Source organism: Phodopus roborovskii, unplaced genomic scaffold (assembly GCF_943737965.1).
Source record: "Phodopus roborovskii unplaced genomic scaffold, PHOROB, whole genome shotgun sequence".
Classification (NCBI taxonomy): Eukaryota; Metazoa; Chordata; class Mammalia; order Rodentia; family Cricetidae; genus Phodopus; species Phodopus roborovskii.
The window spans coordinates 51,595-78,466 of NW_026126423.1; the positions used below are offsets into that span (position 1 = coordinate 51,595).

Below are 26,872 nucleotides of genomic sequence, written 5' to 3' on the forward strand. Positions count from 1 at the left end.
TGGCCACATCGATGTTAGAAAGGTCATTGTCATTTCAGATTACGAGGAGAGAAATTGCAAAGTCTGGGAAACGGCTGAGGGACAACTCTCTTGGAGGACATTTCTGCCCTAGACCAAAGTTAAATTCTACACAAAATCCCTGGGATTTCCAGAGAATCTTTTGATTTTTTTTTTAGAGCCCCCTTTCTCCTCTCCCCATCGAAAACTCCCATATTTACGTTATGAAAGAACCTAACAAAACCCTTATATACATATTCATTGCTTATTTTCTTTTTCCCACAATCACTCATTAACCATATGCAAGAGCTTGGGCATGATCTGATTTTGTTCACATGCAACAAATTAAGTTGGGAACATGGCAGTTACACATGAAGTTCATGAACACTGACACACAAAAGGTGCCTATTTAGTTTTGGTTGTCTGTACTGATAAAATTAAGCTGGCCTCTTATTTTACATTGTTTCCTGGTGTGGGTCTGCTATCTAAACCTGGCTCTGAAGCTCCTGCTCACACACTGACCCTGCAAAGGCGCTAGCTGTGGGTGGCACCTGTCAAAATCACCCATGTCTTCATTTGCTTCAGTCCCATACTTCCTACCCATGCTTGGTCTTAGTTAAATATCAAAGATAAAATGGTGAATCCCTGTTTGTCAGGATCAGTTCAACTTGTCTTTTGTTGTTTAGGCAAGGATGTAAATTTGCCTTCTCTGATTGAGTCCATGACTACAAGGGACATCTTTTTCCTAAGGGAAAATACAGTTCCAAGGAAAAATGGCTCCAGATTTGAGCACACGATGCTGGGCGTTCCTGCCAGTCTGTCTGGCCTCACTCTCAGTTTGAGCTCCTTGTGTGGAAAGCTTAGCCTGCTGTTCTCTGAGCTCTGGGGACTGAGGATTCAGACCAGAGGCCTGAGCACTCGGGTATTTAGAATTCATTTCAGAACTAGATGAAGTTATCAGCTTTATGACCTGAACACCATAAAACATACTCAGTTCCTCTTGTGAAACAGTGAATTTAAGATTACTGCTGTGACAGACACACGGGTCAAACTTCAAAGTTCCAGTTTATTAATATTATCACTGTTAAGTGATTTCGATGTTTGATACATATGAATAAGGATGCTATCTTTACTTTGGTTCACATTGGCCTGTTCTAATAATGAACAGTTTGGCTTCTGAAATAGCAGCCGTACAAATGGCAAAGCAAAAGGCTTGTCTACTTTTCTAGTTGTAGAAAAACAATAGCTACCAGTTGTGTCTCCGAGTTGATGCTTTCCAGATTATTTACTGTTATTACTAAAGGAAGGAAATCCAGTTTATAGTATAGAGCATCGGGGAGCCAACTTGGATTTGAGAAATGGCCAGTGGTTTGTTTGAGAACATGATCCCTGGATTTTCAGACAGTGAGGTCACTGTCACAGTTCCCTTTTAACCAGCACAAACAACACTATTCTAACACTGCAGGGTTATGCAGGGGAGTGACTAAAACTGATCATAGATACAGTAGCCAGAAAACCTGTCCCCAGGCAGAGCATGTCTAGGAAGTAAAAATAGGGATTTGAGGCACCTGGGAGCTTAATTCAGGTACAATATTGTCCTCTAAGAGACTTTTAGGTAGGCTGAATTATTGGGATTGGTAGTAATTAAATTTACCACATTACTGAACTTTCTGTTTTACTTGAGATTCTATGTTTGGGTTTTGAGAATTAGGAAAGCATTGGGAATTTGGGGGCCGGAAGTATTCTGCCACAGCTTGGGAATTTGGGGGCCGGAAGTATTCTGCCACAGCTTCTGAAGACCGTGATAAGTTTCACAGGGAAGGCGTGCCTGTCCTTTTCGTCTAAACCATGTGATGTGTTTAAAGTCAATCTGAGGAGAAAACAGTAGGCTGCTTTCTAAAACCTTCTCTTGACATTTTTGTGCTGTTTCTTAAAGATGGGCTGACTCATTAAAATAATAAAAGACACGGTGCCAATAAATGGCAAGGATAAAACAGAGTCACATCATTTCCTACTCCTGCCAAATCGCTCTTCTCATTTCTATCTTCCCCGCCTTCTAAGGAGAACCTTAAACAGTAGCCACGGGCAGGCTGTGTAGTAGACAACCCGGCAGGTCCTCCAGCCTCTCTGTATTTTGCCCAGAGCAGCATCAGCATTCGCTCTCTTTGCAAACCTGTGGGCAAACCTGGGCCCTGCTGTAGCCTGCAGACATCAGGCCCTTTCAGGAATCTGCCTTTTGTGGCAATTGTCATTCTCTTCATTGGTCAGTTTGTGTTCCAGGCAGAGTTATAAGAGAAAAGTGTGTGATGTGAAGTAAAGGCATGCTCTTAGAGTTCCCTCCTTTCACAGCCCTGGTTTTCACAGAAATTCCTGACTCTGTAATAACTGTCATTACGTTCAGATTCTTCATTTTTGGCTCCTACGCCCCATGTCCTGATGTCCTTCTTAGAAATAAAACCTGCTTCTTTTCACAGAAAGAAATCACAGCTTTGTGCTAACTATCTCACACCTTCAGTAGGGGTGAGAACCTGGCCCTCAAGCCACATGTTTAACCAGATCTGATGAACAATGACCTTTGTTTTATTTTTATTTCTTTTTCCCTTTAGGTCAAAGAGTTCTACTCATATGAAAATGAGCCTGTGGGCATAGAAAATCTCAAGAGAGGCTTGGCTAGCTTGTTCCAGATGCAGTTAAGCTCTGGAACCACCAATGAGGTACTTAGTGCTGATTCTAAGAATTCAGCATCTTGGTGAGGGTAAGCGGAGGGGGGTCCAACTATAATATCAGCTACTTGGGAGCTAAAGCCAGATTTTAAGCAAAGGTATGCCCAGGCCACATAGTAACTTTGAGACAGCCTGGGTAACTTAGCAAAACCCACCAGATCTCCACCATCCTTACAAAAGCTGGGTGTGGCCACTTGTGTGCTGGTACCCAGTGCAAGAGGCAGAGACAGGTGACTTCCAAGAGTGCACTGGCCAGCCCTGCTGACCCAAGCGGCAAGCTTCAGGTTCAGTGAAAGACCTTTCTCAAGAGAATAAGGAAAAAGTGATGGAGGAAAACACATTAAGTATGTATACACGCATACACTCAGATGTACACACATGCACACAGGTGTACACACATGCATTTACCACATATACCTTCATAACACACAAATACCTCTCTAGCAATAATAAAATATAAAAATGGGCTGGGGATATGGATCAGTAGTAGTAGAGTTTGTTGAGCATACATGAGGCCCGGTTCAAGCCTCAGTACTACAAAATAAATAAGTAGGCCAATCAATCAATCAATCAATCAATCAATCAATCAACATCTTGTCAAAGGGCATTTCAAAACTGTTTATAAGAATTTCTGCCCATTGAAATTCCACAGAAAAGTACAACCTCTGTACTGTTTTAGAAAAGTTGACTTAGGTTGGGTAGTCATATCTCATTTACATATGAAATTATTTATTGATTAAATACAGAGTTAAAGAATTGAAATCAACTATATTAAAAGGACTTTGAATAATTTTTACATATGCAGAAAACCTTGGGGACCCGATAGTTGTCAGGTGTCTCTGTTCTGCTGCTGTCTTGTGGGGCAGCATATTAGAAATACAGTCCCTGGATTTACCCCAGAGGATGATAAAAATCATGAATAAACAAAAAGCTGAACACCTGCATTTTAGTAATCATAGCTATTTGGAATGCAGTGTCAGTGTGTAGAGTCAATACTTACCCCAAGTCCCCTAATTCAGAAAAGAAATAGAAATGAATTAAGTAGATCTCCAGCTATCAGATTTGAGCCAAGCTGTACACCAGCTTTCCTGGTCTTAAGTCTTCCAGTCCATGAGAGGAGGGATGAGGGAATGAGGGTTAGCCTCATTCCTTACCTCATGCATACCTCATTGCAGCAGGAGATGTGGTACCAGCAGGAGACCCAAAGCAAAAGCTGGGAGAGCAGAGCAGAGTCCATATTCAGGTGTTTTTGTCTAAACTCAATATTTTATTATGAGTAGCAATGGATTTAGTCAGTTCCATGGGTCTCAAGAATAATGATCATGTTTCTATTAAAAATCACACACCATCTTGATACAGCCTGTAAAAATACCTCCCCCTCCCCAGATAATTACCATGTGACCAGAGATTTCAGTTACGCTCAGAGAGAAATAGGATGGTCCATGATTCCTGGGATAGCAGAGGAGGCGTTTTAAGACTCCATGGAAGAAAGTGAGAAGCAGCACCCCAGTAGGAGCCCTTGAGTACTTAAGCTTTTTGTTATGTCACCCTGGGGTGAGGTGGGGTTCTGCCATGGCATATTATGGAGCCCAGGAATGAAGCCTCTTTCCCGAAGAACACAGATGGTCTGCACAACATCCCAAACAGTATGCTCTTACTTCTGTTCCAGGTAGATATCTCTGGGGATTGCAAAGTGACCTACCAGGCTCAGCATGACAAAGTGGTCAAGATTAAGGCCCTGGATACATGCAAAATTGAGAGGGCTGGATTTACAACAGTAAATCAGGTATGGCAGGTATTGCTTTCTGTGGGGCATTCAATAGTGGCATTCTGTAGAGCTTTAAGATAACAGGAGAGAACAAAGCAGTATGACGTGAAGACGTTTATCATTTTTAGTTTAGGTTATATTTTCACATGTGCCAAGTGAGTAGATATTTAAATGTTCTGTGGGTGTGGATGATGGGCAATCCTGTAAAAGAGGCATCTTTTGAAAATGGAAAGACAGCTGCTGTTTGATTCAATTGAAGATCAAGGATAATTACTTTCTACTCATTCACTTATTTCTTTATTCATGCAGGTATTGGGTGTCAGTTCAAAAGCCAAATCTGTCACCACCTATAAGATAGAGGACAGCTTTGTCACAGCTGTGCATGCAGAAGAGACAAGGGATTTTGCCTTGAATTTCCTACAAACCATTGCAGGAAAAATAGTATCAAAGTAAGACAAAACTTTTATTTCCCTTCATACAGTATTATATTCAACTTTTATACATTATTGTAAGTAAGTGTGTGTGTGTGTGTGTGTGTGTGTCCATGTGCATCACACATGGCTTCTTTAGGAATGAAGTCCTTGAAAAATTTTTGAGTTCAACTTATTCATCTTAATTTTTCATACAATCTATAGTAACATATACTAAGTACTAGGTTTTCCTATCTTCTGATGACAGAAAGACAAAACTCTAGGAAAGTATATCAGAAAAAAAGTCACTATTGAGACCATTTTTTTGGTCTCAACAAGCTTTGTTGGCTGTCTTGGTTAATAGATGACATGTGATTGCCTTGAACATGATTTTCAAAAAGCAGGACTAAGCTCAAAAGGGCTGACACCCCATGTCTTGTCCAGCACCCAAGCAAATTTTCTCTTGGCATGATATTTTGAAAGTCTAGACTTAACTTCCAATATTTGAACAAAATAATTACACCAGAGAAATTTTATAATTTTCTTGGGGTTTAAGGTGTTGCTGGAAATTCTGCAGCTCGGGTATAAATGGAATAAGTTAGTTGGCTTTGTGTTTTCTTAAAGAGTTGCAGTTTCTGTATTTTTCCTCTTTCTCACATACATACATACATACATACATACATACATTCTTATAATATGCTGTTTCCATTTGGTGTTGCACAGGCAGAAACTGGAGCTGAAGACGACTGAGGCAGGTCCAAGGATGGTACCTGGGAAGCAAGTTGCAGGTGTGATTAAAGCACTTGATTCAAAATACACAGCCATCCCCATAGTGGGGCAGGTCCTCCAGCGTGCCTGCCAAGGATGCCCTTCTGTAAGTGTGAACAAACTCAGGACTAATGATTGTAATTGCTCACCTCCCCTCCTTCCATCCCTCCCTCCCTTCTCCCTCCCTCTTTCCCTCCCTTCCTCTTTCCCTCCCCCTCTCCCTCCCTTCTTCTCCCTCCCTCTTTCCCTCTCTCCATTTCTCCTTCCCTTCCTCCCTCTCTTCTTCTCCCTCCCTCCCTCTTTCCCTCCTTCTTCTCCCTCCGTCCCTGTTTCCCTCCCTCCCTTCCTCCCTTCTCCCTCCCTTCCTCCCTTTTTTTTCCTTTCTCTCTTTCTGCAGCAAAAACACCAGCTAATTCGATAAAGGAGTCAATCATTTTAATACAGAAGGCTGGTGATTTACCACACAGCTGAGTTAACACACAGGTAAATCACACAGGTGATTTACCACACAGGCTGATGGAGTGTAAGGTTCTAGGCAGTGAGGTACAAAAATGCTGAAGTGGGGCTTGTTTCAAAGCAGAAAGATTCACTGGCTACAATCGTTACTGTTTTTAACACCACTGTATGATAACAGAAGTGGCGAGAAATGGCCTTTTCCTCAATACTGCCCCCTAAGCATAGATACAATCTCTGGACAGTTCAGATCCTAACAACAGCCTGACACTGGATTTCACACAACTGATTCTGTAAGAAAAGTAGGGAGCTTGAACTATTTGGAAAAATTGACTTTCAGCGAGGTTCAAGTAAGTTAGAAAATGTGTGCAGCTCTGAAACAGCTCTCACTTTGCCCTTCACAAATACCAGACACCCTGCTGATAATTAAAATTCCGCACTCTTTCACTAGTGTGCTAAAAGCCCAGGACTCAGATGTAGTCATCACAACAGTCATGGAAGGACCCACACAGCCAAACATCATTTGGCCGCTGTCCAAGGTCCTGCTAGTTCAGCACCCACAGACATGGTACTGCAGAGGTATGGCCCCCAGAGGAGCAGGCCGCTGTATTTGCTTCTAGCTTCACACTGCACATGAAATGAGCTGGGTGACGGCTGCATCTCTGTGGAGAATGGCTGCCTTTGTAAACTGGGAGCTCAGAATGAAGTGCACTGTGCCTGTGTTTGCAGCTGGCGGAGCACTGGCAGTCTATCAGAAAACACCTAGAGCCTGAGAACCTGTCCAATGCCAAGGCCGTCAGCAGCTTCCTGGCCTTCATTCAGCACCTCAGGACTGCAAGGAGAGAAGAGATCCTCCAGATCCTGAAGGCAGAGAAGAAGGAAGTGCTGTAAGCCCCCATTGTTGCTCAGGGTCATCTGTCAAGAGAATGTTTTCACACTGTTACTGTCTTTTAATTTAAAAAAAAAAATGATGTACTATATGTGTTTGAACACTGCTACGTCATGTATGTAGCATGCATGCCTGCTGCCCCTGGAGGTCAGAAGAGAGTGTTGGGTCCTCTGGAAGTGGAGTAGCAGGTTGTTGTGAGCTGCCATGTGGGTGCTGGGAATCAAACCTGGTTCTTCCGCAAGAGTAGCAGTGCCCTGAACCACTGAGCTGCCTCTCTAATCCTTTTGTTATGCAACAAGGACCCCTTCCAATCTTCTACCCTACCTCCAAATCTCCAAATCAGAGTCTACACTCTAATTGCTGTGCCACAGATCAGTAACACAATGCTCACCTGGCCGGAAGTACACCCATTTTCACCGATTCTCATGGCTATGGTTCTGTGTCCATGAGTCTAAATTAGTACAGGCTTGGGTTTATACTCACGCTCTGCTGAGGGGGTTGCCTCGCTTCTGTGGAATTGTGTGCTCAAGCTATTAATCAACTTTGTTTGTTTGATATGTTTTGAGATAAAGTTTCACTCTGTAGTCCAGGTTATCTTGAAACTACTATGTAGCCCAGGCTGACCTTGAACCTGAGTTGATTTTCCTGCCTCAGCCTCCTTACTGCTAGGATTACTGGATTGAGCCACTATGAGCATGAGCTCAATATGTAGTATTTATATTCATGTGTTTGTTAGTGTGAAAAATCAGTTAAAAATTTTATCATGCCCAGACTCAACTAACCAAAGATAACTTTTTATGACTAGTTTTTAACTAAAATCTTTCTATGGAAGACAATAACACATTTGTTGTGGATGAAATAGAGCTATAGCATGGTGGTTTTTTTATTTTTAAAGGGAAAAAAAAACTCTTTTACACATGCAGTTAAAATAGTTATGCATTTTCTATCTATAATGGTGCTCTAAATGAGACATTTGAGAAGTGTGTATATTTACATATCTAACTAGAGAAAAGTATTCAGTTTGGGACTTCAGATTCTATGCATTACATAGAAAAATATTTACATAATTTTAACTTATAAATCTTTAAATTGAATTTTGCTTAGGCGAGTATAGTGTAGTAGTTTGTATGTTCTGAGAAAAGAGAAAGAATTAGAGATGTTTAAGTAGAATTAAGATCTCTTTGAGAATGTATTATTCACATTTTTTTGTTCAAAGGAAAAATGTACTTTTGGGAGGAAGTTCAAATTAGTGAGTGAGTGACAAGGTTGTGATAGCTTCATTGTGAACACTAATATCTGAAGTGATGCCTGTCTTACAGACCTCAGCTTGTAGATGCTGTCACCTCTGCTCAGACTCCAGACTCGTTGGAAGCCATCCTGGACTTTTTGGATTTCAAAAGTGACAGCAGCATTGTTCTCCAGGAGAGGTTCCTCTATGCCTGTGGATTTGCCTCCCACCCCGATGAAGAACTCCTTCGAGCCCTCCTTGTAAGTCGGGGGATATTGGGAAGATAGGGACCCTGGGCTGCTGAAATTAAAAAGTGATGAACGAAAAACTTCTTAAGTATAAGCAGGCATTAAAGTGGATCCAATGAGAGATGAGGGCAAAGAGAGCTCCCTCCTGGCATTCACATTCAGAGTTCTCTGGCCTCTTTTCTGTGCACCAACAGTGCAGTAAATCTTCTCACTTAGAGTCTTGCAGGTCTAGTGACCAGAACAGCCTGTACTTTATGACAGCCCGAAGATAATGGCCACCTATCTCACCATGTGGCCAAGGGGAAAACCCTGGAGTGGAACATCTATGTGATGCATCAAATCTTCATGCTGTTTCTATGCACATATTGATGTCCCTGGTTCATATAAAGACTAGACTAGCCTGAGCAATCACAGACTATGAGTAAGATCACCTGGGATCTAGTAAGATTTCATGCTAAACTAGACACCATGTTTCTAAGTGCTGCAGAATTGAAATTCTGAGTTTTTTATCTGTAAACACAAAATCATTTGCCGGGAAGTTTGTTCCTTTCTTAACTGAAAGTGTCCCTCTGGAATGCTGAAGTGTTCTGATGATCTGTTTGATCCCTGCTTGGCCACAGAGTAAGTTCAAAGGTTCCTTTGCAAGCAACGACATCAGGGAAACGGTTATGATCATCATTGGAGCCCTTGTCAGGAAGCTGTGTCAGAATGAAGGTTGCAAGCTCAAAGTAAGTGCCACTGGTCTCATGTCACTGCTGTCCAGACTTCCCAATGTAATGCTACGCTGCCAACATGGTCACTTCCCAGTCCCCAACCCCCTTTTCCTTTTTGCCTAGTGATCATTCCCATCTCTCCTACTTTACAGTTCAGTTGCTCATTAGCTTTCTTGTTTATTTCTGTCTTTCACTGGGATGTAAGTTCTAGTGATGAATCTTTGCTTTTCAACACCAGTTGCTTAAATGATTCCTAGTATATAGATTGTATTCAATAAATACTCTCTCAATAAATATTCTCTAGAAAGCAAATCACCCACCAATCTCCTATTAATACACATTTTTTGATAGTCCTCTATGTATGTACTTGGGCATTTTTTGTCTTTGTTTTTAATTCCTTGGACAATGGTGTGTGTGTGTGTGTGTGTGTGTGTGTGTGTGTGTGTGTGTGTACTCCACTACTGAATTTCATCAACGGATTACCTACTTTTGAAATGGGGCCTCACTATGTAGCTCAGGCTTGCCTTGAATTTGTTCAAGCAGGCGTCAAACTCATAATCTACCTCAGACTCCCAGGTGCTGGGAGTAAGGTGAGTATTCGTACTCTGTGCTACCTCTCTGCCCTTGATGCTGTTTTTCTAGACATTTTGCAGTTGCAGATCTCAAGTTTAAATCTATAACTCATTTTGAGGTAATTCTTGTACTGGAGTTATTTCAGGATCCACTTTCATCCTTCTGTATGTGAATGTACATTTTCTTAAAGCCATTATCGAAGACACCATTTTCCCCTATTGTGTGTTCTTGGCACTTTGTGGGGAAAAAATCATTTGACCATTGCTGTGTGGGCTTATGTACCCCAGTCTGATCCCACAGACTGTTGTTTCTATAAATTTATGCCAAAACCATGACGTTTTTATGAGTGTTGCTCAGCACTGTATTTTAAAATACAGTACTGTGATGTTTCTAGCTTTGTTCCTTTTGCTCAATTGCTTTGACCATTCAGTATTTTTTTTATTCTGTACAGATTTTAGGACTATAGTTTTTAGTTCTCTAAAGTATGTTATTGATATGTTTATATGGATTGCATTAATTCTGTAGATGGCTTTGGATCATATGTACATTTAATGATATCAGTTATTCCTACATGGCATATCCTTTTACTTATTAGTGGTCTCTTTAGTCATTGCAACCATTTTCTAGTATTCAGTACACAGTGGCTCACTTCCTGGCTAAGTATTTTTGATACTCTTATAGAAACATTCTTTTCATACCTTCCTTTTAGGATATTACATTATTAACATTTGGGAAAATGTTTGTTGAAATTGTGTTCAGCCACTTTACAGAATCCATTCATTAGTTCCAGTAGTGAGATAGTGGCTTCCCTGTGTTTAAAGCCATCTGGTCATAAAATAGGTGGTTTCACATATTTACTTTCTTACTTTATGGCTTTTATTTCTATTTCTTGGCTAGGACTTAAAGTGTGATGGAGAATAGTAGTGTCTACTAAGCATTCTTGTCTTCTTCCTGGTCATAGAGAAGCCTTCAGCTTTTCACTGTGCAGTATGTTAGTTATGAATTCACCACCTAGGGAGTTTTATCACGTGGGACATTCCTTCTATACCTAATTTGTAGAGTTATCAGAAGGTAACATTTTGCCTAGTGTCTCTTCTTCCTCTGTTGAGATGGCCATATTGTTTTGGCCTTCACTCTGCTGGTATGGTCAGTTGCATCTGTTGATTTGCATGTACAAAATCAAGGCTGAATCATCACAGAGATGAATCTCAATCATATAGAATGTGTATGTGGGTATTTTAGTGTACTATTGCTGATTTAAGGTTTATTTTGTGTATATGGGTGCTTTTCCTGGATGTGTGTAATTGTTCTGTTTGTGCCTGGTGCCTGTGAAGACCGGAAGAGGGTGTGTGATGCTCTGGAACTGGAGCTACCAATGTTTGTGAGCCGTCATTTGGATGGGAGAAATGAACCAGGGTCCTCTGCAAGAATATCAAGTGTTTTTCATTGTGGAGCCATCTATCCTTCTCCCAGATGCTGTTACTTTGTTAGAAGTTTGCAGTCTATGTTCAGCAGTGATAGTTTCTAGTCTTCTGTTAGTATCTTGGCTCTGACATGGGGCAATGCTTTGTACAGTGACGGCAGTGGTATTTCCTTCTCCTCAGTTGTTTGTGAGACTTTGAGGAGGATTGTCTTTAAATGTAAAGCCATGTGGTCATGGGCCCTCCTTTCCCAGGAGACTTGATTACATAGTCAGTCTTGTTCATTACCAGTGTCGTGTGTGTCATTGTTTAGTCTTGTTTGTACTAAATGTTCCAAGTAGCTGGGCTGTTTCCCTAAGTTGTGCAGTCTCTGTGTAACACTTAGTCCTTACGGCTGACTCTGATGACCTGTTGTGTTTGTGTCATCAGTGGGAACTTCTCATCTTTCATATCTGATTTTGCCTATTTGACTCTTTTGTCTTTTTTTCTTATTCTAGCATAAGGTCTGTTGATTTCCATTATATTTTAAAAATTCACAGTTTTATTCTCATTGATTTTTCTTTTGCCTGATTTTCTACTTCACTTATTTGTCTGGTTTTTGTTATTTTCTCCCTCCTACTAACTTTGAGTTTCTTTAGTTCTTAACAACAGTTATTTGAAACGTAACATGATGTTTATTGGAGATCCCTTTTGATGTCAGCAAGTATGCTCTAAGCTTTGTTCTCAGGGATGTTTTTACTGTGACCATGAAGCGAGTTGTATTTCCTTTTTCATTTACCTGAATGTATATTTTAAGTTTCTCTTTGACCCAACAGTTGTTCAGGAGAATACTGTTTAATTTCTACATATTGGTTAATTTCCCTTTATTTCTTTCTTCTATTTGATTTCTAGTTTTACTTAATTGTGGCTGGAAAATATTTGATATGGTTCCAGTCTTCTTAAATGTGTTAAAACTTACAGTGTACTAGATATAGTGCTGTGTACCCTTAGTCCCAGCACACGGGAAATAGAGGATCTAGAGCTCTCTGGTCTACATAGTGAGCTCCAGGCCACTAAAAGCCCCCAAGCAACAACAACAAAACCCCTGAAGATATAGTGTAGCCTAATAGATGACATAGCCGGCAAATTTTCTGTGTGTCCTTGAGAAGAAAACCTACCCTGTAGGTATTGGATGTGATGTTCAGCCTATGACTGGGATATGCTTGCCCCCATGTGGAGTTCAAGTGTTTCCTCGTTGACTTTGTCTGGGTGACCCGTGAAGTCCTGTGTGTTTCTTGGGTGGCAGTGTGTCTCCTTTCATACCTCAGATGCTCTGTTGTTGCATGTGCATATGTCTGTAGTTCTTTCTGTTCTCTTGATGACATTTACCCTTTACCACATTTGAATGATCTTCTTCATCTCTTTTGAGTGGTGTTCTTGTCCTTAGAAGTTATGGGACTCCACAACTTCCTCCTTGATTGGAACGTTTTCTTCATATGTGAGTTTTGGTGCTATGAATTTACTCGCTGTTAATCACCTACAACTTTGTATCTTGGTCCTATTTGCAAAAATGTCTTTGCTTGCCTGAGTAGGCTATCAAATCTCTCATATGTTCCATTAAAAAAAAATAGAAAAGAATTTACTTTGTAAGCATAACTATATACGGAAAACCAAGTGGATTAAAATCTAGTAAAATCCATTAAAACGCTGAATAGATACAGCCCCTTTTCCCATTCTTATTATGAGCTGGCATTCAGTTCCCTTCTTCTTCTCCTCCTCCTCCTCCTAAATGCTTGTTGTTAAAAACAATACAGAGAGTCATTCTTGAGGCCACAGGTAGCAGTCAGAGATAGAACACATGAGAAAGGACTGCTAGCAACAGGGATGTTGAAAATGTTTGTCAAGTTTGACAGAAATCAAAGCTGGTATTACGTCTAAGATATTAGTGAATGATAAATCTCTGCATGTCCAATTTCAACAATTATTAAATAGCTGGTTTTAGACAAAATCCATACATAAAAGCACCCACTCAGCATTATTTAGTGAGCATCGACTCTGTACTAGGCATGATGCCAATCCTTTAACATAAAGACGCACAGAATATCATACCACCCTCAAGGAATTCCTTGTCAGTTCACCAAATGCAGAAATACCAATACAGCGAGCGAGTCCTCTGCTTATGGGGATTCTCCAGCTGAGATTTAACCAGCCTTAGGTTGAAATAGTGAGGGCAAATGCAAGTGCAGTGGCCATGTATTCAACACAGCACAGCCATTCACCCAGCAGTCACAATATACTGAGGACAACACATCATGTAGAGATGACTCAGATAGGCACGAGGGTTCATACAGATTACATGCAAATACTGTTTTATTTTATTTAAGAGTCTCAAGCACCCATGAATCATGGTATCACCAAGAGGTCCATGGACACTGTAGTATTAAACCATGAACAAAGATGAACAAAAGGACCTGGGGATATAGACCCACAGTTATCTTTTGTTTGAGATGCTGAGAAAGTGTCCTCCATAGAGAATAACTGTGCTTCTTCTGTGTTTGGAGTGTATTAAAGACTAAATGGCAACTATTGGTTATGCTCTGCTTCTCTACAACATGGAAACAGACATTTGAGACCATTGGGTGCCTTTAACAAGCTTTACTTGGTAGCCAGAGCAAACGTCCTAAAAGTTGACTTTTTCTTTTTAAGTACGGAGCTGGGCATTTGTCTGAGGTGTGTGATCTTTTAGGCTGTGGTTGAGGCTAAGAAGCTAATCCTGAATGGACTTGAAAAGCCAGAGAAAAAGGAGGACACCATGATGTACCTGTTGGCTCTGAAGAATGCCTTGCTTCCCGAAGGTATCCCGCTCCTTTTGAAGTACGCTGAGGCTGGAGAAGGGCCCATCAGCCACCTGGCTATCACTGTGCTCCAGAGATATGATGTCTCCTTCATCACCGATGAGGTAAACACCTCGCAGAAGGAGAGAGAAAAAACACTTCTGCTAAACCAAATGCCATCTTCTCTCAAGTCACTCTGCTTTTGTTTAGTTTTTTTCCTCATAACAGTCACTCCCTTTTGCTCAGAAATAACTCTTAAGTTGTATTTAATGCTATCCTAAGCCAGCCTCACATTTTGAACAGATATGTCCTGTATCCTGAAACACATTTTCTTATTTTAAGAAACAAATTATTGAAGTTAGCTAGGTAGCTAAATTCTCTTTAGAAATGTCTTTGCTTCTGTACATTTCAGAAAATTGTTTAAGTTTCCAACTGGTTGAACTACATGACCTCACCTGCTCATGCATGGTTTTCTAGAAGCCTACACTATGATTTTGTTAAAGAAGAGCATTCCACTAGGAGCTTCCTTGAGGGTGTTTACCATTGAGGATGCCATCTACAGCTGAGAGTCTCTTACCACGTTTGTGTGACAAGTAGTTGACTGTGTGGGCTTTTAAGGGAGACCAATCTGGCTATAATTCTGGGTGGCCCTTTCCTAGTTGTTTGCTCTTGGGTGGGTTATCGAACTCCTACAATTCTGAGAGTAAGGGCAAGATTGGAGAAGATAGGAGCAGGCAAGAGACAAGGAGAACTGAAGAAAAGGGCATAGTTCATGTAGAATAAAGACTCAAGAGAGGTGATGTAATCCCTTATAGAAACTAATTGTTGAAGGAACTATAGTTCCTGTGAAACCTGTATTAATTCCTCCTGAGGGCAATGACCGAATGATGTCCCTCAAAACTACCTCTCAAGGGCTTTACCACCTTAACACCACCACACTGATGGCCACATGTAAACCTTTGGGGAAAAACATTCACACCACAGAGTTTGGTGCAGAATGCCAATATGGGGAGGCTGTGCGTGAGTTGGGGTTGGGGAAAAGTTTGGAAACTGTTTTTACCTTTAGCATGAACATAGACTACTTTTGGGAATGGGCTACTTTTGGGAATGGGCACATTAGATTTTCTATTTTAAAAGAGAGGAAATGAATCACATTGCCTTCTCCCCCAGAATTCATTACCACTGCAGCAGCCTTAGAAATCTATATTAGGTAATCACAAGCACTATTACAATGATACATAAACTGCAAAGCCTTACAGTTGATCCACAGTTTACTGCTCATGCTGTGTCTAGCATGGGTCAGGGACTATGTGGCTATGATTCACAGCAGTCATGAAAGAGATGCAGAAGGCATGCCAGGTCTTAACTGCTCCTGTCTAAGAGCCATTCACATCAATTCTATGCATGGTCCAAGCTAGCCTAGTCACATGGAATCAACCTAATTCAAAGGAATCTAGCCAATGTAATAACACATGTGTATCTAAATAAGCACTTGCTACTCTCACTACAAGATCAAATTTTACATTGTTATATGAATTTACTGAGAGAGGTGGAGGGAGGGAGAGAGAGAGGGGGAGAGAGACAGAGAACCGTGGCACACATGAAGAGTTCAGAGAACAACCTTTTGAAGTCATTCTCTCCTTTACCTGATGACCCCATCTCCCTGTCCCCCCAGTATCCATTTTAAAACTCCATGGGTGTGCTAAGATTGGACGTCTCTAACAGGTGAAGAAGACCTTGAACAGGATATACCACCAGAATCGGAGGGTTCACGAAAAGACTGTGCGCACGACTGCCGCTGCCGTCATCTTAAAGAGCAACCCATCCTACATGGATGTGAAGAACATTCTGCTCTCTATTGGGGAGCTGCCCAAAGAAATGAATAAATACATGCTGACCTTCGTGCGAGACATCCTGAACTTTGAAATGCCCTCAAGGTACGATGCGTTCCATACGCCTCTTCCCACTCAAACCCATTTGGGTATCGAGACAGGCACACATAGCTAATAACCATGACCCGGTCATTACACTGGGTAGTGTTACATAAACTCAATGAAAGGCAAATTTCCACAAAGAGTCAGATAAAACAGCTTCCCTTTCACTGGCCGAGATTTGGAACTCCAGGTAGTATGGTAAATATATGTATGTATGTATATGTATGTGTATATGTATATAAAATCAGCAAATGTTAGCAAAGTTTTAAAACCCAATTACATTTTCAACAGGACTAATTTTGTAAGTAGCACAATGCAGCAAACCACTCACTCCAACAAATGCTCTTTCGTTTTTTCAAATGTGAGGGAAATGTGCAGGCTTCCATCATAACTCCCCTGAGTTTGCTGCTCAACTGCAGACCTCAGTCAAGGCCCAAGTTTGGGAACAGCAGGGACTTCACTCTGGGAGTGACACCAGACCCTGCCAGTCAGGAAGCTCACTGCCACTTAGCAAATCTGTGCTGGGACCTCATTCTTGTGTCTTTCTACACACTGAGTTGTTCATTTGTTTCAATGATAGGGTAAAGCTGGAGGAGATGGGGGTCCCACGTGAGGGACCATGGCGGCTTCCATGGTAGGCAAGGGTGACCGAGATGGAGGGACAAATATGCCAGGCAGACAGAGCTTGAGTGCGATGTTTATTCGAAAGGGGAGGGAGGGGGAAGGGAAGAGAAAAGAGGTGAAGACACACAGGGACACCGGGAGCAGAAGAGAAAAAGGGTGGGGTGGGGGCACTTGCTCTAAAGGATAAGTTTGCACATGCGTACTGAGCCCTTACACAGCCCATAATGGGGCCATGCCAGGCACGCCTCTCCGCCCAGCATTAGGGGGAGTGGCCAGAAGAATGCCAGTTTCCAACATTCCCACTTCTTCTTATTATTAAAAAGGTGGGGAGTTAGGTGTGGTAGGTTAGGGAATAAGGATTTCGAGTTTTCAAGACTGCTTCCTGCTGACTTGGGAGGCATTGATCATTTTTGGCGGGTCTGAGAAAGCTGGGGTGCTGCCATGTCCTGGGATAGCTGGTTGTTTCATCACAGTCCTGGCTGTATGGAACTCTGGCGTCTCTTTGATCTGGCAAGATGTTGGCAGAGCAGAAGGGAGAATTGTAAGATGTAGGAGGGGTCCCCCAGGGGGTCCCAAGATGAGGGAAGGGAGTCCTGGAACCAGGAAGAGGTTGAATAATATTTATTTGGAGTGAATCTGACATGTTTGGGTGGGTCTAATTCGGCTCCCTGGATCTTACAAGAATCCTTTGAGTTTGTGAAAACATAAATATTGGGCACATTAGCAGCATACTCATGTCAGAAATTACTTGGCTGAAAGAATTAGCACTTTTTAAACTGACATACCTTTAGCACAATGAAAAGCACCTTAATTTTGAGCTTGTAATTACAGTTATGATAGTATAGTGGCATAGTATGGTGTTTAGTTCTTTGTCGGAATTGGATTAGTAGGTCATTAAAACTTTATTGATAAATGTTAAGACTATGAACACTAGCATTATGAGAGAGAGAGAAACCTGGAGCATGTTCCATTTATCTGAATGCCTCAAATCACTTTTCTGTCATCACGTAAGCCTTTTTATCCTCAGACCTTCATAACTTGCATTAGACCTTATATTAGGACTTTCCATCCTCAGACCTCCATACATCTTACACTTTTCCTATCTTCACATAAACCTTAGAACACCTGTTCCTGAAATCTGTTTTATAACAGTTGGAGCCTTGGCTGCTGCTTTAAGCTGGCAAAGCTACCAGTCATCAAAAGCATCAGAGTTCTTGAGAAGGATAAAAATCTACCTGAATTATTGATTAGAGAGTAACAGAGATTTACTAGCTGGCTTCATGGACAGCTATCCCCCAGGTCCTCCACAGTTGTTGAGGTCAAAGGACACCTGCCTTCTGCTGATAGCGTGGGACCTGTGGATTAGGGGCTCTTGGAAAACTTACGTACCCTTGGCCCAAGCAACGTGGAGAAAGTCGATTCCACTTCCCTCTTGTCCACAGTCCTTAGAGCCCTTTGCTCTAAGGACTTTGCAGCAGTTGAGATGAAAGGCAGGATTTCTCAGTAGTTAGCATTGCCACTTTTGTGGGTAGAGTTTCTTCAGTGTCCACCATTTGCTTCTTGGAGCAAATGGGTGGTGCCAGCAGCTGGCCTGTCTCTCTGTTATAAAAGCTTTCTAATGAAACATTTTAAATACCACATTCTCTAGATCTCGGAGCATTTGAGTGCTGTCTGTCTATTTAGTATATCTCCACAGACAAAATTTGCCTTTAGTTACTTGTCTGAAGCACATAGGTGGCTAGGTAAGACTTTATCCCTGTAATTAATTAATCTGTCTGGAGAACTGGATCCAAGCTGAGAGGCTGTGGAGGGATGTTTTACTCAGAGCCCTCCAGCCTGACTGTAACTGGTTTCAACTTAGTAGGCTAGATTTATGCCTGTAAAGGACAAAGTAGTAGAGAAAGGAAATCCCTTTTGTAATAGAAGTTTAACCTTTGTAAACAGCTTACAGGAAGGATTGGGTGGCATAAATATTTTGTTAATTTGAAATAGACCTTTGTAACCCTAAATGTTTGCCATCATTTAAAGATACATGACAATTTAGAAATAGTTATGACTTAGCACAGTTGAATTTAAGTTGATATAGAGCTAGCTTACATTCACATATAAAGTTAAATTTAAATCACATGTACAGATATACACAGTTATATCAAACAGGATTGGGTAAAAATAAGAAAGGGAGAACCAGACTGTAATCTCTGATTTGTACATTGCAGCAAACGGGGCATTTAAAGAGATAGTAGACTTAAAACCACCAGTGACAAGAAAGGAGATCTGCTGCAGATGGAGCAGGCAAGGTTTGCTCTGGAAGGGGACAAGATTCTGCAAACAAGCCATGCGCAACAGAGCCAGTAGGAAGTAGAGACAAAGAGGAAAAGGCAGAAAGTAAATGGATTTTGTCTGGCAGAAGCTGGCTAGACTGTCCCTCTGCCTAGGCTGCCCGTGTAGCCGAGGGAAGAACCATGTGGGGTGAGGCTAGGCCACATGGTCAAGATGGCAGCTGCCATAAACCGTTTCCAACACACTGATGCCTTTGTATTGGCTCTGGTTTTGTCCCTGAGGCACAGCAGGATGTGTCTAGTGTTCATCCACATGAAAACCCTCTGATTATTTGAGAACATGACCTTTTCACTTCTAAGCTAAAGTCCAGTGAGCCGGTGATCCTGGCACACAGGGAGACAGAAAGTGCCGCTCCTTATTGCAAACCATTTCTGCCTCAGACCGAGGGGGCGTGGGTTGATGTGTTTTAATTTTACCGTCACTGGTAGATTAGTAGGGCCTGATGAGAAATGAAAAGCTCTCCGTGCTGGTTGCACAAACACGACACAGGCCTGAAGTAAGAGTTAATGCTTTAGAGGGTAGAATTGTTCCCCGGTAGGCTTTGCTAAGCTTTGTCTGTGGTATAAAATACAGATAGCAATCCTGGAAATTTATTGTTTTGTGTCATCTGCCTGTGGTGATTTTAGAAGGTGTAGAAAAAGTAAAGAATGTGTGGAGCCTCCCGTTTGGCACAGCTTCCTTAAATGTATATATTATCTTAACAACATAACCATGATGACTCGGAGATGTGTTTTCTACCCAAAGCGTCCACCAGTCAGCTGAAGACATCTCATAGCTGGCCACCCTTACCCTTTGTCCTTTTGATGGCAAACTAAGTTTCTGAATTTTGGGGAATGAAGAGGAAAGCCCTCATCTCAGCCCTGATGCCTGGCTGTGACTTCCTTTAGTCTTGTAGCATGCGGAAAACATGGCCTTCTCTTTCTAATACTGAGGATTTGGTTGCATTCCCAATTTGACTTGGGAAACAAACATTGCCATGACTGAGAAGTCTTTCCTTCTGTGTTGCAGCAAAATGATCCGCCAGGTCCTCAAGGAGATGGTTGCTCACAATTACGACCGTTTCTCCAAGAGCGGGTCCTCTTCTGCCTACACTGGCTACATAGAACGTACGTGACCCCCATAGATCCCCCCCACTCTTTCATTAGCATTGCTGAAGTGTTACTGAGCCCGTGATTGTTTTGTCATTAGGTAGTCCCCACGCGGCATCCACATACAGCCTTGACATGCTTTACTCTGGCTCCGGCATTCTGAGGAGGAGCAACCTGAACATCTTCCAGTACCTGGGGAAGGCAGATCTTCATGGTAGTCAGGTACCTCATGTCCCATGAGTTATTAGCAAAAGAAACTGCTGTGAGTAAAATGACATATACTGACAGTAGCATTACAGACTATGTTTGTAAACTAATGGTGGCGTCTGTGGTAAAGTTTCAAATCCAAAACTGAAACCAAAGTAGTTTGGTTTGCTTCACTTTCCAGATGTCTTTCTGTAACTTCAGAGACACCAACATTTACGGAATTGAAGTCGTGCCGAAAGTTCTAGTTAAACTTTCACTCACAGATAGATTCCTTGGGTGTGTTTCTAAGTATTTAATTTATGCCGTGCTTGTTCATCTCTGTAGAGACTGATTGCCCCTTACAAGAAACTATAATACAGTGTAGGTTTCTTAAAGAGTTAACCTATATTTCTCCAGCACTGCTAGGAGAGAAAAGAATCAAGTGTTGGTAATTGAGAACTGGTTGGATTTTAGTTCAAAATTAAGTGATGATTTATCATTATTATGAAGTATACCATCATTTTAATTTAATGGATATCATATTCTAACCTTCTAATTGAAGCTACTCAAGCTTCAAAAATGATCCATTGCTATGGAGACTTGACTGCTTGTCAATATGAAATGTCCACACCCTTCAATAGCACCACAGTCCCTCCATGCCAAGGCATTGCCATCTGCTTTCTGATATGCACTCAGGAATGCCAAACACACAGTGGTTAGTGCCTGACTATGCAGGATGGAAAATATGCAAAATTCCTTACATGCTAGTCATCGGGTGTGAGCTTCCTCACAGTGTGGCCGTATTGTGTGGCGATGGATGAAAGTTGGACATGGTGCAAATGCACCCTCTCAGAACAGCAGACTGGAGGGCACTGCCTCCCCCTCTCCTTTCAAAGGCTGGCAAAGATGGCAGGTCCAGTGTGTGGGGCAGAGTGGGGAGATTAAGCATCCAACAGAATGCCTGTGCCCTTTGCAGTCACAGAGAAGGCATCCCAGCTCTGTTTCTGCCTCATCCTAGCTAAGTGAATATTCACCTGTCTTCACCTCATCTGCTAAAGGAATCAAATCTTCCATACATGCAGGGGGACTTGTAAAGATTACACGGAGAAAAGTAATCCCCATTCTGTTCAGGCACAGAGGTTTAGTTTTTTCATTCTTGCCTAGTTACGGAAGATACTTGGGTTTGGGTCCTGGAAAAGTCCTATTTGTATCCTGGAGGCAGCTGCATCATTATGGAGCAGGGAAACTGAGGCCATCAACCTTGTGCCCTTTTCTTCCCAGGTGGTCATTGAAGCCCAAGGGCTGGAAAGCTTGATTGCAGCCACTCCTGATGAAGGAGAGGAAAACCTTGATTCCTATGCTGGCATGTCAGCCATCCTGTTTGACGTTCAGCTCAGACCCGTCACTTTTTTCAATGGATACAGTGATCTGATGTCCAAAATGTTGTCAGCATCTAGTGACCCTGTCAGCGTGGTGAAAGGGCTTATTCTGCTAATAGACCATTCCCAGGTAACTCTCTACCTCTCTCAGCCTACAAGTGTTTATTGAGTCCCAGCACAGTGTGTGTGTGTGTGTGTGTGTGTGTGTGTGTGTGCGCGCACGCGCGCGCGTGCCTGTCTGTGCACAATAAGCACATCATTGTATGATCGGATCGTGTGGAAGCCAGAGGTCAGCCTCAGATGTCTTCCCCAATTGCTTCCCAGTGAGACAGTTTCTCACTGACTCTGGGCCAAGCTCAGTTACGCTGGGATGGCTAGATACCAAGCCCCAGGACTTCTCCTGTCTGCTGTCCCAGCACTGAGATTACAGATGTGCACTGCTGTGCCTTGATTTCACATGAGTGATGGGGACTGAAATCAGGTCTTAGGCTTGCACAGCAGACACCACCTAACTGAGCCCCTCGAGGCCCACCAGACACACTTTCAATGTGTCTAGAGAATACAAGTTAGAGCCCTTGGGTCTTGGAGCTCACTCTTTATGCAGTTGGTTCTCTTGCTGTTGTGACCCTTTCTCCATTGCTTCTAGAAGCATCGTTTGCTTCTCTACTCTCAGCTGCTTAGTGGAGAATGCCTGGGTGCAACACAGCACAGGTGTCATTACCTGCATGCTTGCTTTTCCTGCACGAAGAGCTTGGCTATTTATCCTGAGTGCGGGAGCTGGCACTGTAATGACAACGATTATGAAAATCAGTGTGCTGCACCATTTTATGATGTCATACTAGTGAAAGCCTGAGCCACTGCTCACACCAGCCCATGTTTCAGCTTCCTTCTTAGAGATGCTTGCTCATTTCCTAGAAAACAAAGTACTTTCGCTTCCTTGACCTTACTTATTCTCCAGGACTTTTTAAGAGCTCTTTGGCTCTAAGTCTTATAATACTCCTTTTTACGTAGAAGAGTTTTGGTGACTAAAAAAAAGACACTGTGGGATTCAGCTGATTTGCCCGTTTGGATTTTCTGAGAAACAGAAGAGGGGTCATCTGAACTGCCCTCGAGATGAGGGTTTGATGCTTACATCTTTTTCTTTAGTGTTTTATGTACACAATGATGTTAAAAATGGGACAGTGCTAGGTAGCATCTTATTGGGCATTGGTATGTACTCTAACTGGTATTTATTGTATTGAAGTGTTACAAGATTTCACTTAAGATTTACATACCATGGGACTGGCTTCCTTTGTGAAGAACAGATTGGCAGATCTGAAGATTTCACCCTGTATCTTCTCCACCAAATCATTTCAGGATTCTGGTTTTCTTTTTTCAGGTTCTGGTTATGAAGTCACAGGTTTTAAGAGCTGAGGAAGGCTTAAGTATCCCATTTTTTTTTTGTTAGAATTTACCCCAAAATAGCAATGGCTGGAATTAAATGTGATGTTCTATCTGTATATCTTATATAAGTCCAAAGTAGACACAGATGACAACGATGATAGTGTGACTCTTATGACATAACAAGCATTGAGAAGCAGGCAGTCTAGGGTTAACACAGAAATCCTCAGGGGCCACAATCTGTGCCTTTCAGCTCAGCCTGCCTAACTCACTGTGTAGACCAGGCTGGCCTTGTCCTCACCGAGGTCTGCCGGCCTCCACCTCCCCAGTACCGGGACTAAGGGCGAGTACCACCATGTCCAGCTTTGCTGGAACTTCTGATCTCACGCTTGTCACTTCCTGACTATGTGATTACCACTTCCTTTCTAACCCCAGTCCCCCAAAGAAGGGAGGCGAGGGTGAAGAGCTGCATGGCCATCGAGAAGCCCTGGTACAATGGATGGTATTGTCCAAAGTGCTGTCACACAACTATCTCTAGCTGCAAGGGAAGCTGGATTTTACAGCTCCGCCCTGGGTGTAGGTGCTCTGTGAAGAAAAGCACGTTTCTCTTCATGTGAATGAAGAGGAAAAGGAAAGGTGCCACTCATACTCTCCAACCCTCAAGCCACGCATTAATAAACACTCGGTGTTGGCAAACCTGTAAAGGGCAGAGAGTGAACATATCAGGCTTCAAGAGCCAAACGGTCTCCATACACCTACGCAGCCTTATTACAGAGTGAAAACAGCCGTCAGCAGTATATCAAATGAGTAGAGCTGTGTTCAAAAAAAAAAATGTATTTACAAAAATAGCCAGTTGGGCAGAATTTCCTGCAGGCTATAGTTTGTTAATCCTTGACTTAAATGTTCTTGTATGGTTTTCCTATTCATTAAGATACCTCGCCCTGGGCTAGGCGTGGTCTATGAGAGATTGCCCCTTTCGCTATTAAATGTAACCAGTGTCCGAGTATCAGGTTGAGGTATGCGGCAGATTTGAGGTTATTTCACAAATGAACTGCCGTGGCCCTCGGCTCTGCAGAACATGCCAGTGATGCCATGCTAGCTTCAGAAGAGCACACCACTCCAGGTCAAGTGCTGACATTGAAGGAAACATTGGCAGCTGGCAGCCTGTCACAGCCACCAGGGTAGCTAGAATTACTCAGTGTGCTCACCCTCTCTCTCCCTCTGCCTCTCCCTTTCTCTTCCTCCCTTTCTGTGTCTCTCTGTGTGTCTCTGTCTCTCTGTGTGTGTTTGTGTTGTATCTGTCTGTCACTCTGTATGTGTCTGTCTGTCTCTGTCTCCGTTTCCTTCTGTGTGTATGTCTGGGTCTGTCTCTCTGTTTCTCTCTGTGTGTATATCTGTTTGTATTTGTCTCTGTGTGTCTGTCTCTCTTTGTGAGTGTATCTGTCCCTGTCCCTCTCTGTTTGTCTCTGTCTCTCAGTGTGTAAGTGTGTCTGTCTGTCTTTGTCTGTCATTGGATTACATTTCAGAGACAGGTGTCTGAAAAAGAGGAATCTCTTTAGCCAAGAAATAACATTTTCTTAAATAGAAGCAATGTGATGAGCTGTCAAAAATACCCGTGCCTGTTCTATAAAAACAAACAAACAAAAAACACCTTGCAGGTCATAGTTAAAAATCAAAGAGATTACATCCCAAGCTCCAACACCTTCTTCTTCTAGTCCATAGACAAAATATTAAATACATATATATTCAGGGCCAATTGAGGACTTGTTTATGCTCTATCTTCTTTGCAACATTCCTCAGAACAGACTTTCTTACAGACCGTGAGACAGAGTTGTAACTATGTGACAGCTATGAACAGTAGCTGAAAAAATTGTACTTAGACACTGCTCCCGGTGCGGTACTCCCAATTTAGTGCTCCCGGTGCAGTGCTCCCGGTGCAGTGCTCCCGGTGCAGATTAAACCATCGTTTTTCCTATCAGTGAAGAATTACAATGGCTCCAGTGTAGATCAGCACCATGTTTAAATGATTTCTCACATGTAAGGCTTTGAGCGTAGAGTTGCTCAAGATCTGTTACCTCCACTCTTAATTTTCTTAAAGGAACAGAACCACTGCACTGTATAGTCTAGTCCCTTTCCCAGGGGTGGGGGTGGGGGTGGGGGTGGGGGTGGGGGGTGGGAATGTTGGTTTGTCCTCAGGTAGATCCAGTACAATTCCTTCTTCCTCTGCCAAACTGTTTCTCCAAACCTCTTGCTGTGAAAATGCTCTTCTCACACAGGCTTTTTGGCCGATAACTGAAATGCTCTCTTCTGTGGTCTGGATGCTAAATGGCCCAGCTAATGCACAGCCTGTGAGAAGGTTGGGATCTACATCTTAGGGTTCCGCTGGTCGGAATGGATTAACAGGTGTATAGATTCCCAGTCAAGAAAACAAGATTATGCAAAGAAAGGAGTATTCCTGGGTCAGGACACTACAGTAGTTACTTGGCAACAGGCCGGGCACAGTGTACAGCAGACCTCTGGTGTCATGCATGGCATAGGTTTAAGTACACATTTGGGCACGATTGTTGTGGGTTTTACAGGACAGGTTGTGATTCTTTACATTGGTTATGAAGCGTGACATAGCTCCTGGATCCTATGGCAGCCAGATTTTGTCCTAGAGTAAATACCGCTTTAAGCATCTTTAGGGATATCACCTCATGTGTCCCAGCCCTGGCACAGAGCACTCAAGAGTGTCCTTCAAAATTAAAGCATATTCCTATCAAGGTCAAACTTTCTTGTTCTGCTTGGGTATGAACCAGTCCTCTGAGGTTCCCTGCCATGTTTGGTATTTCTGTTTGTTTGCAATTCAGAGAGAACAGTTGTACACAGCCCTTTCTAAAAAGTGCAGTCATGGCATTGGTACCTGGCAGATGCATGGCCTTTTGGTCTGCTTATGGCAGCCGCACAAAGAAGTTAGTCATGCTCTTAGCCGCCAGGAACTCTTAACATCTTTGGAGGAATACCAAAGTGAAGGACTCAGAGCTGTGTTCCCGGAATCATTATCACATTCAGCACTGACCCAGACCACCTGATTCCAGTCCAGCACAAAACGTCCTCAGCCAGCATCACCCCACTCAATGTGCAGGGGATGTATGAGAATAAAAACCTAAACACAGGCAAACACTACAAGGCTGTGGGCTTCAGACAATAAGAGAGCCATCCGGGTGGGCTTTCTTTTTAAGTGGCCACCATGCCTTTGGGAAATACAGTTGAGTTTGCGCTTGACTAGACCATCCTTTGGAGTTATTTCAAGTGTCAAACAGCAGGCGCTTAGTTCAGTTGCCTTCCCTTCCTTTTCTAGCTCGACCTAGGCAGTTCCAGGAACTTGAATACCGCACTGGGGATTTCCATCCTGCCTTTCTGTTTGCCTGTGTTTGCCCCGACACAAAACCAGAGACGCGCTTAAGATCTTGAAGAGATCGTTTGTCCAATCTTGATATTTCTAAAAAAAGTCATGGCTGGGCTTCTGACAAAAATACCATCATTTTCCTGGTCCCGTGGTTCTCAAATTTAGTTGTGTCAGAATCACAAGAAGGCCTCTCCCTCTGAAGGAGGTTGCTGGGCCCCACCCTCAGAGTTCCTAAAGCAGAAGACTGGGGTACCCGTGCCCGAGAAAGTGCGTTTTGAAACTGCTCCTATAGTGCTGACTCTCTGCCAGAAGCCACACATTGAAAATGAATCACACACACACATACCCAGAGAAAGGCAATGACTGAAGGAAAACAGCCTTCTTAATTGATATTCCAACCCTCTGCTATTTTAACTGACTTACTTAGCAAATTAGCAATGGTGACCAAGATTGGAATAACATGTTTCCAAGCCTTCTTCACTAGGGGTATAGTTTGGGGGCAGAACACTAGCAGAGAGGGTGAGAGGTCCTGGGCTCACACTCAAACAA

At 42.5% G+C, this 26,872-nt stretch overlaps 1 protein-coding gene across 1 annotated transcript in view; it reads left to right on the top strand.

Annotated features, from left to right (window-relative positions):
- Mttp (microsomal triglyceride transfer protein) overlaps nucleotides 1-26,872 on the top strand; it is a 39,775-nt gene that overhangs the window by 9,119 nt on the left and 3,784 nt on the right. The window contains exons 4-15 of the mRNA XM_051185426.1: nucleotides 2,604-2,711; nucleotides 4,390-4,506; nucleotides 4,798-4,937; nucleotides 5,622-5,772; nucleotides 6,849-7,006; nucleotides 8,328-8,496; nucleotides 9,105-9,212; nucleotides 13,917-14,129; nucleotides 15,730-15,941; nucleotides 19,911-20,008; nucleotides 20,091-20,212; nucleotides 21,458-21,685. Of these exons, the coding sequence (XP_051041383.1) occupies nucleotides 2,604-2,711; nucleotides 4,390-4,506; nucleotides 4,798-4,937; nucleotides 5,622-5,772; nucleotides 6,849-7,006; nucleotides 8,328-8,496; nucleotides 9,105-9,212; nucleotides 13,917-14,129; nucleotides 15,730-15,941; nucleotides 19,911-20,008; nucleotides 20,091-20,212; nucleotides 21,458-21,685 (1,824 nt within the window). The remainder of the gene's footprint in view (nucleotides 1-2,603; nucleotides 2,712-4,389; nucleotides 4,507-4,797; nucleotides 4,938-5,621; nucleotides 5,773-6,848; nucleotides 7,007-8,327; nucleotides 8,497-9,104; nucleotides 9,213-13,916; nucleotides 14,130-15,729; nucleotides 15,942-19,910; nucleotides 20,009-20,090; nucleotides 20,213-21,457; nucleotides 21,686-26,872) is intronic.